Source organism: Vitis riparia, chromosome 14, assembly GCF_004353265.1.
Source record: "Vitis riparia cultivar Riparia Gloire de Montpellier isolate 1030 chromosome 14, EGFV_Vit.rip_1.0, whole genome shotgun sequence".
In the NCBI taxonomy this organism is placed as follows: Eukaryota; Viridiplantae; Streptophyta; class Magnoliopsida; order Vitales; family Vitaceae; genus Vitis; species Vitis riparia.
The window spans coordinates 15,313,285-15,324,081 of record NC_048444.1 but is presented as its reverse complement, the minus strand read 5'-3'; the positions used below and the strand labels follow the sequence as shown (position 1 = coordinate 15,324,081).

Here is a 10,797-nt window from a genome sequence, read left to right as displayed (position 1 = left end):
CAATGAGACAATTAACCACCCGGTTTGTGATATGTGGGGAGACACTATACAAATGATTAGTTGATGGGATGTTACTATTGTGCTTAGACCATGCCTTTGTTGATCAAGTGATGAGAGAGGTTCATGCAAGAGTTTGTGGACCACATATGGGAGGGCATATGTTAGCCCATAAGATCATGAGGATTAGCTATTTTGGGTTGACCATGGAGATAGACTGTTGCTAGTTTATTCAATGATGTCAAGAGTGTCAGATACATGGGGACCTCATTCATGTGCCACCTTTAGAGTTACAAGCACTGACTTCGCCATGGCCATTTTCAGTATGGGGTATAGACATTATTGGGAAGATTTCGCCGAAGTCTTCCAGTGGTCATGAGTTCATCTTAGTTGTCATTGATTACTTCACCAAGTGGGTGGAGGCTGCCTCGTATGTGAGATTGACATCATTTGAGGTCGCTGGTTTCATCATATCACACATTATCTATCGTTATGGAGTCCCTTATGAGTTGATTTCAGATAGGGGAGTACATTTCAGAGCAGATGTTGACACTTTATTACAGAGATACGGTATCTAGCATCATAAATCGTTTGCATACAAGCCGCAGACTAATGAGGTGGTAAAGGCTGTGAATAAGAATATTAAGAGGATCTTACGGAATATGGTTGAGACTTCTCGGGATTGGTCAGAGAAGCTCCATTTTGCATTTTGGACTTATCGAACTTCTTTTCGCACCTCTACAAGAGCCACAGTACCCTACTCCTTGGTGTATGGTATGGAGGCAGTGTTACCAGTTGAGATAGAGATGGGTTCATTGAGGGTAGCATTAGAGCACCAGATTTCAGAGGTAGATTAGGCTCGAGCTCGATTAGACCAACTCAATTTCCTATATGAGAAGAGATTGAGGGCAACAGACCATGTTCATGCCAATCAGAGGAAGATGGCCCATGCATTCAAAAAATGGGTCAAGCCTAGACCGTTTTGAAGGTCATCAGAGGATTGATCAAAGATCCCAGATGGAAGTTCAAACTTAATTGGATCAGACCTTATTTCATTAGGGAGTTGACCCTAGAGGGCGCTTCATGGTTTATGGATCTAGATGGAAACCGATTCTCGGAGCCAACCAATGTAGATCAGTTGAAAAAGTATTATGTTTGAGACTGTGGTTGTAGAATGGGTGGCCATTATTTCGGTTAGCCATACTTGTGGACCCGCATTTTTCACATGCGTCCTTACTCAAATGGCAAGACTCATTTTTATTGGTGAAAAATTTAGTTTTGGAAAAGTTGAAGTTGCCACTTATTTTATTTTATTTTAAAAGGGAAAATAAAACAAGAAAGAAAACCCTAAAGAAGTGACTCCTTAGTTTTGGAAAAACAAGTCTTGAAAAACTTGAGTCTTGGTCTGAGGATCAGGTTACCTATTAAGAAGATACCTCTAAGAGGTAGCACCCCTCTAAGCCCTAAAGAGGTCTCTAATGACTAAGTCGAGGGAAAAGTGGCAATTAATCAATTGATTGAAGATACCTAGGTAGGCTAAGGTGATTTCAAAACTAGCATGCCAAAAAAAAAAAAAAAATCAAATCACAATCACAAAGGAGGGTTAGGATGTTACCTGGACTGCCTCTCAAGCGCTATCATAAAACATCAAAGTTAGCACACAAATATAGCACACGACATGTATTTAATCAGAGCAAATCAAACATACATCCAAGAATCCAAGAATCACATCAAGTATGGATTTAGTCGTCAATAGCATACATGTCCATAGAATTCTCGAAAATAGGTGAGAAGGAGCGTACCTGGATAGCAAGCTAAAACGCCTCTATGGGAAACAAGGTTGCTTAATAACAGGTGTAAAATAATCTCATGTACCATAAAGAGGAAGCACAATCAATCAAATATCAAGCAAACAACATTGAAGAGAATATCGTGGATGTCGGGTCCCCACCAAAGCCCTAATTAATTTTGCATGAGTTGATTCTATGAATTTCATTGTTTGGAATCATGAAGTTTGTCCATGCTTATGTGAAATCAAGAAAATCAAGAAGATGATTTAAAATTAAGAAAAAAAAAAGGTGAAAATGCATACCAAAAGTAAAATGGCAGCAAATATTATTAAAAAAAAAAAAAAACTGAATTTTATTACCTAGGGAAGGTTTAAGGATGATTCTTTAAAGTCAGGGTTATTTGGATGAAAACAATTTTGAAAAACACAATTTAAAATATTTAAAATCACGAGGAAGACAAGATGGGTGCAGGAGGAAGAGGAAAATGTGCACCAGGATTGCTGTTTTGGAATGCAACCTGGGGATGTGAAGAAGACTTACATTGCTGGTGGTTGTGTAAAGAGACCTCTGTGTATTGCAGGTATGACTGAAAAAGAATGACCATATTCATTTCAGAGTCCATGTTCACTGGGTTTGAGTGTATAATTTTGATCAGCAAAGGCATTCCAACCCAACTCTGGCTTCCCAGAATCACAACTTGCATTGTTAGTAGGAAATTGTAGTGAAGCAATTAAAGCCCAGTTCCAGATCTGATTTCGTTACTGCCACTCATTCTAAAGTTTCAAGTCTTTGCTCAGCAGTTCATCCGATTTATCTATTTTCTCACAGTTCACTTCTGGATTCTTCTGTAGCTTAGATTTTGTGTCTTTTTATTCATCTTGAACTTCATCTCTTACCCTTTTAGCTATCTTAATGAGTCATTTGTAGCTTGCGTGAGGGAACTTACTGACTGATCATATGGCTCACTCTCATTATTTGAAGATACAGTTGTGGCAATAGCATCAGTTCTAATCTAGGATACTGTTGTGCTTAAAGAGGGCTCTCAACTCTGCCTATTGTTGTTGGTGTCCCTATTCAAACTGACTTGATGGTAGCAAGGCTTTACTAAAGATAACTTTCTTGACACCACTAGCTCTGCGAGATGTCTCAAATCGTAGCCCAAGAGACCTATATTCGGGGATCTTACTACCAGTGGTTGTTAGTTGTCTTGCTTCATTAAAATGTTTGCATAAGTAGAACCAAAACCTGGTGCAATTTTCCAGTTGGAGTGTACTATCATTTCTACAAATTCGATACGGCTGAAGGAAAACCTGAAATTGGGCGACTAGGCTTCATAGTGGAAAATGTTGAATTTCCAACGTGAGGAAAAAGAGAAAGCAAATGTGCAACCTAGAATTAATTTGAAGTAGCTAGGGAACTCGAGTACATGTACATTCTGAGGTCAATATTCTCCAAACCCATAAATACTCGTCCATTCCCTGACCTGGTGCTTGTAACTTTCTTTAATCACAAATGCAACAACTTGATTTAAAGCTGCATATATGTGGTTTTTTTGTCTCCTTTCTGGTTGCTCTTATAACATTCTTATGAATCTCGCATTCAATCAAATTTAGAGGGCCACCTCAACAGTTTTAGAACCTCTCTTGGCAAAAGGTAATTTGAACTCTTGGAAAAGAGTGTCATTTTCTATTTCATCAGACCTCACCAATCTCCTATTTCTTCAATTCAATAACAGCACTTTACAACTGATCTCCTTTTTCAATGCTCGAGCCAAACATCAATTCAATCCACTTAAACTCTGATTTAAATAATTTTGGACTCTCTTTTTGCTAATGCAACCTCAGTTCCAGCATTCTGCTTAACATATTATACATAATCCAGATGACCAGTTAATTTTCCATAGTTAGCTAGGAGACTGTAACCCTACGAATTCCATCATTTCCATCATTCGAACACCACGATCATTAACAGTAGATACGATTAATATCAGTTGAAGTGTTCTTTGTCTTTCCACAATTTGTTGGTCTATCTTATTCCAGAATCTGAGTACATGGAACTATTGGTAACCATGAATGCCATGCCAAAATGAAAATGGGAAAGGTGGCAGAAAGTCCTATCAGTAGAAAACTTGAATTAGGCTCAATCTTTTTGGATTCCACGGATGACTTTGGAGATGGTTCTATATCAATCTGTTTGAATTCTCTTGACAGATTAAGGAAGCTCTACATCAATATATTTAGGTTCTTTGGATACTAACCCATCCTCGCTTGCAGGTTTCACAAATGAGGCATCAAGTCTTAGGAGATGTCTTCTAGTTGTCCTAGGTTGTAACATCTAAACTAACATAAAAATGAGTAATAGATTGTAGTTTTCTAATCTTTTCAAAAAACTGTGCACTTGCCAGAAAAAGGGTAGGAATCTGCCTTCGACATAGTTCATCTATTAGTAAGTTTTTTTCTAGATACATGATAGGTTCACTAACAAGTGACAAAGCAAAATGTCTCAATGACAGTCCTGATATCCCTTATGTTTTAACATCAGGAACACATTTCAATCATCTTCTTGTGGAGATCAATGGCAGAATTCATAAAATTTATCTGTCATAAGAGGGACAAATTCTCTTGTCCACAATCCAATCAAATAATTTAAAATTTGCAAATCTAGCTAGAACATCTCTATTGACAGCTGCAGAGTATGGACCAAGCCATTTCGAAAACCAGATATCTCTTGGTCACTAATTAAACCATGCTTCATTCTACCTCAAATCAAGACCTTCCTCTCATACGAAGCAGGGAGTTGTCATTATAAGACCACAGTAACTATCTTCAACAGGGCCATTGCCAAAATTGAGGAAACACCTTCTGATTCACCATCTGAAGAAGTGTTCGAGTCTGAATCACTTGATGGAGAGCCCGAATCACCATTGGAGGTACTGGAATTACTGCATCCGTTTACTCTTGAATCCGAGACTGAAATAATCGCCTTGTAGGGTGCATGTATGAGTTGAAAGTAGATATTCCACAACATCATTTCTCAGTCCAGAAAGTAATGTCAGGAATTTGACATCAGAAGCTTTAAAGGACAGAATGACTGAATGACCATAACGTTGGATCAAATGGATGGCCTGAGAGAACCATCTTATTCCAGGAATAATTGTCCCAACAACTCAACCAAAAAAAAAAAACAGCAAATGTCATCACCAAATTCAAACACATGGCAGTAGAGTAATTGCAGAATCTGAATGACTCTCTTGGATTTCGATAAGCAGGGCATAGTGCTCCCAACAATTAACAATTTTGTATCAATATTCTCTTTGTGGCATTCATTTCCTAGACCGCTTGGCAGTGATGTTCTCCCCAGATTCCTCAATAATATAAACTACCACATAATCTGACTTAGATGAATGCTTCAACCCTTCAATAAGTTCAGGAAGGTCAAATGCAACCCTGCCATTGCAGCATGACCAATGGGAGAGACAGAGAGCTTCATGCTATGACTGGATGGGCATCAACTTCCTTCTCATTGATATTTCCTTTGAACTTCTTCTGACATAGAGCCTCTCCATATTTATCCTCCCAAAATTTCAACTCATATGAAACGTTTGTAAAACAGTCACCAGAAAACTAGGAGGAAGGAGCAAAAACAAGTATAGTGGAGAACAGAGAAAACAAGAAGAGAACAAACAGGGAGAATAGAAATCAAATAAAGCCACGTCTCATGATCTCTCAATGGGCTCAGGCTAGTAGGAAAGATCACAAATAGGTTTTGGGCAAACAAATAAGCAACCAATCTTAACAAAACAATTTGTGGCCTATGGACCCCGCATTTCCGAGCTCATGCGTTTCCCACTCAATGGCGAGCTCGATTTTTATTTGAAAAAATTGATTTTTATTGATTATTTGAAAATGACTTGGAGTCGCCACTTATTTTTGTTTTATTTTTTAAAGGGTAAACAAAATAAGAAAGAAAAACCCTAAGTGTGACTCCTTATTTTGGAAAAGGCGGTTTGTGAAAAACAGGATCGGGTTCGGGGGTCAGGTTACTTATCGGGAAGGTACGGTAAAGACCGTAGCACCCCTCTAAGTCCCTAAAGTCGGGTCTCTACTAATGAGATGAAGCTGACATGGCAATGGATGAATAAATCAATGAATACTCAGAGTGAAACATGCACATAAGGGAGTCAAAAAATGCACATAGACTAAACAGAGTAAAAATGAGTGTGTACCTGAGCAGCGAACCACTATGCGCTATCAAGAGAGAGGGTTAGTGCATAATAAATAGCATAAACATAGCTCACATGTCACTAAATTGAGTGCAAAATCATCAAAGGCACGCATGACACTTCACTCAAAATTCACTTTTATTTTAAAGAAAATTCATTTGATGTTGGGCCCCCACCAAAGCCCGTTTTATTTTTGAGTGAATTAATTTCGTAAATTCTATAATTAAGAATTACAAAAATAAATTCACACTTATTTTAAAACATTTTAAAAATCATGAAAAATTCGAAAGTGGCTCGCCGAAAAGAAAATGGCGGCCAAATTTTATTGAAAAACGGATTTTTGGAACCTAAACGAAAAAAACTAAGGATGAAAAATTAAAGGGATGAAATTATTTTAAAAAAAGGGAATTCGAAAAATTATTCGCAAACTGGAGTTTAGGAAGATTATTTTCAAAAACTAAGGATGGTGAAATGAGAGGAATAAAAGGAGATGACACGTGGCCATGAGGATGGCCATGCTAAAGTGGCCATGCATAGAGAATTCCCATCTGGACCCATCCTAGAGGAACACTTCTGCTGGATTGTACTGAGAGAAGCCAATATTTGACCCTTCGAACCAGTCACTGCATTTTCTAGCAGAGGGGGCCACCACCTTACTCCTATGCACAAACTCAAGAAAGCGATCATAACTTTCCAACAAAACCGTAGCATGGCAGGGAGGAAAAGTAGCTGAAAGCCTCCAGGCCACATTATCTCCAACAGGTGAGTGTACCAAACCAGCAACTAATGCATTCTCCTTCTGAGTGCTACTCATACTCTCTGCAAATTAACCTTCAGGAGCATTTATGCCATGGAACTTCAATGACACATCACAGTGGATGTTCCTATGTTTAAACTTGGTGGACACATCAAGTTGCTCAAATCTACCACAAACAATCTCTGTCTGATTCATGCTGATGATCCTGGCAGCAGCTGGACCAATTGACACGTTTACCAAAACTGGATCATATTCTGCGTGTCCTTGGGAAGATGATGTCTCCCTCGAAATGTTCCCAATGCCTAGCATACTCACTATGCTATCATTTGATCCCCGTTGCATATCACTAGAAGTATTTAATACCCGGGCTGTGACTCATTGAGGTAGAAGAAAGCCAGACGCTGATGATGCTTTTCCATGCAAAAAACATTCTCTGCCACGAAGCAACACTCCAAGTGGGATGTCGATATTTGAAGTCTCGAACGTGCCACCATATGGATTCCAACTGGGGAAGATAGCAACAGCACGCAAGCATGGTGTGGGTCTCCATTGACGGCACTCCATAGACGGGACTGTAGTATGGGGGCGGGGTTCCCTGATGTGGATAATCTAATCCACCCACGTTATGAGAAATCAGAAAATTTGCTACCAGTATAATTCTCCGTTCTGAGCGAGCTTAGGTGATGAGCATTGTTTCAATTTCAGACAGCTTATCAATATGAACATTCTGGTATCTTGAAGGCAGTCTCATCAGTTGTAGCTTGGGGATTTAAGCCGCACACCCATATCAATGAAACCAATGATGACATCTCCTTGATCCTTGATGGACTACCCCGGGATTTACATGGTTTCTCCTGCTAAAAGCTTTGGGAGATTGTATAGTAAAGCGGTTATTTGTGGCCGCTGTAGCATTGGCGTGCTCAGTCATAGGTGGTTCAAATCTGGATCTTCATAGCCTGCCATGTGCCACAATAAAAATGCATTTTGCCATGCAAAGGCTCATCATTCCTTGCTGTTAAGAAGACGCTGACAGAAACCATATTCCGGACTTCGATTCATCATCATTGAATTTGACTTCAGTAGCGAGTCTTCTTGTCCCAAAGGCAGCTTCCATTTCGGATCTGAGAATACCGGTATAAATACGCCTCATTAGGATGATTCTTAACTTTTAGACCTTTCAAAAGTCTTCCCTTTTCATCTCCATGGACCTCCACCAACACTGAATTCCAAATGGCTTCAATCTTAGGGTCGGACATAGCCCTTTGCTGCACATTTGTCTTCTCCAGGATACGAATTCTGAAAGATATAGCAATTACCACTGTGCGATTTTTGACTGGTCAGAAGCTGAAATAAGAATCTTCTCTACAGCTTGCTTAACAATGCCTCCAACTAAACTGATAGCAAGATTTGCATGAACAAGTAAGTGGGACCGGTTATTCTCAACAATGTTAAACGCGAGAAGTCAATTGATTTTGAATTTGATAGTTCACTTGCAGAAGTTTCCACTTTAGCAGGTCCCATATCAATGATATTCCTATGATCAAGCGGCTGTAATCCAATTATGGAGTCATCCACTAGCTCAAGTTGCCGCTGGTGATATAGGTATTGCATTAGCCGACGAGCACATACACCACTATCATAGGGACGCTTCATGGCAGATATTGGTTGCATGCCCTGTTGTTACATATGGTGTCTCAAGTGCAGCTGCTGCTACTGTTGATGCTGCAAGTGGGCTTGCTGCATCTGCTGAGGCATGGATTACAACATCTATTGTTGCTGTCATAGCCTTTGCTGTTGAATCAAGCTTGGGAATGAGGGATTGTGGCCTTGCAAACTTCACGATTTTGTTTTACATCTAGGTTGCTGATGGCCCGGACTTAACACTTGACTTTGCCTATGGTTCCAGGCCCAAATCAATGAGAATAGTCCGAATATTCATTTGGCTTGCTGCCCAGTGCGTCTGGCTTCATAGAAAATGGAGGTTCGGCCCACTAAATCATTTCGACACCTCAGCGAACCTTGCATGATGGCCTAACTTTCCCCAGCAGAGATACTGAGAACAAAAACTGAACCTTGACGCATCTCTATGAGTTTCAGGAGCTTCTTCTCTCTGCCAAGATCCTCTCAAAACTTTTGGCGCAGGACACTCATCAACCGCATACTCCAATGCCTTTACACATACTGTTCTTGCCAATCTCAACAGATTCAACACGATCACTAATTTTGGCACATTCCACCGGTTTTGGCAAGGCGGCCGTCTTTCATTTGGATGGTTTCCCCTGTATCTGTAACACGTTCTTCTCATCACCACTGATCGTATCCCATTCAAGGAATCTCTTGAGAAGAGCGCGTCTGCTTTGATGGAAACCTCGATGTAAAGAGAATATAGACTCTGCAACTGGGTCTCTCCAAACTTAGCAACTGTGATGAGACGATCTCTGTTTCCTTCAATGGAGACGTTGAAGACGAGCTTCTGAACACTCATCAGATATGAGAGTTTGCTCTTTGAAATCGATGAAAAGGTGGTGTTATAGGGATACAGCCATGGAGTGGTACGTGGATCAAATCAGTGGGTATTGAAGGATAATAAAGGAGAGAGAAATGGCTATTACGGCATGGGATTTACAGGTGAATGGGTATGGATGAAATGGAATGTGGAAGCATACAAGTGGTGGGTATAAGAGATGTGGTGATGGGAGGATAAAGCAAACGGGTGTGAAATATAGACATGCAGATGGGGAAGGAGAAAGGTGGCCAAGAGAGCGGGTATAGTGTATGATTAGAGAGAGGTTTGAATAGATGAGGTGGAGATGTATGTATATGGTAGGTACAGGGAGTGTAAAGGATAGGTTGACCTAGGTGGGATGAGATGGGTATGTGCATGAGGATAGGATATGTGCAAGATTATGGGTATGTGCATGGAGCTAATGGAATGGGTAATGGGTGTTCACTGTCAACTTCAATGACTGCAATCACGAAGTTGTCCTCCCTTTAACCAACCAGGCTCCTCATCAAGCTTCTTTGGACTTGCTCTATTCACCTTACGCTGTATGTCCACCATTTTCCCTTGGATAGCAGCTGCAGCTTCACGAGCCTTGTACTCATCAATAGCATCTTGAGCAAATGCAATATCTACATCTTTCTCCCATGTTGCTTCAGCATATGAGAGTCCCCGCCATACACACAGCTTCAATAGGATTGTAAATCATGGTTCCTACAAAGTCTGAAACCTTCTCAGGATTATCCTGATCTCCGTCTCTGGGAGCAAAAGAATCCAAATAAACCTGTGCAAGGCCTTTCGGATTTCCCATTACTGGTTTGTAAGTCAACTTCATGTATTCCTTAATGGGTATAGGCTTGATCTCAGCGGCAACAAGAAGCCCCAGTATTCCCTGAGACCATGGAATAGCATAGAAAAGATCAGCGTACTCATTGTCTTTGGTAGCTCTAACTAGCTGTCCATCAGCCAAAATGATTTCATAAGCCACATCAGTGTTAGAGAATAAGCCATAAATGTGAGAGCTTCCTTCAATTCCATAACCATTGATGAGGCCACCAATAAGATCTTCATGCTCAGCAACCACAACAAAGGTAAGATTCATTGGGGCACTAACTCTGCTAATCTGCCCCATGCTGACTAGGGGTTCACATCTGGCAATCATCCTCTCTTTGTCAATGCCCAGGATATTTCTGAAAGTTGAAAGATAAACTTCAAAATGCCGAGCCTGCTTATAGTCAACATTTCTCATTCCAACTGCAATCCAGGGTTTCCGGGCTGTGCAGACAAGGCCATCCCTTGATGGGTTCCTCTCTTTGAGACATTTTATGACTTTTTTTTTTGACATTTTCATTATGTTCCTCCTGACGCTGCTTGAAAGATTTCGATTCAGATCGGACGTCTCCAAGGTATGTGAAGGAGATAGGAAAGACAACAAAAATGACAACAATCCCTCGGAAGTGAGCTGCTACACAAAGGTTCTGCACTCAAACCACTTTCATCCAGTTGATTCACTCTTCTGTTTAACATGTCA

At 40.3% G+C, this 10,797-nt stretch overlaps 1 protein-coding gene across 1 annotated transcript; it reads right to left on the bottom strand.

Moving 5' to 3' along the window:
* Positions 1–9,725: 9,725 nt before the first annotated feature.
* Positions 9,726–10,515, bottom strand: LOC117930486 (delta(24)-sterol reductase-like). The gene is made up of 2 exons (XM_034851138.1): positions 10,051–10,515; positions 9,726–9,953 (listed from the first exon to the last, which is right to left on the bottom strand). The coding sequence occupies exons 1-2, from the start codon at positions 10,513–10,515 to the stop codon at positions 9,726–9,728; spliced, it is 693 nt and encodes a 230-aa protein (XP_034707029.1).
* Positions 10,516–10,797: the final 282 nt, after the last annotated feature.

Bases quoted from the DNA above. Each gene is read 5' to 3' on its own strand.
- LOC117930486 (XM_034851138.1), bottom strand. From the start codon at position 10,515: ATGAGAAATGTTGACTATAAGCAGGCTCGGCATTTTGAAGTTTATCTT. The intron at 9,954-10,050 runs GTTTATTTGGAT...ATCCTATTGAAG, and splicing joins ATCCGAAAGGCCTTGCACAG to CTGTGTGTATGGCGGGGACT.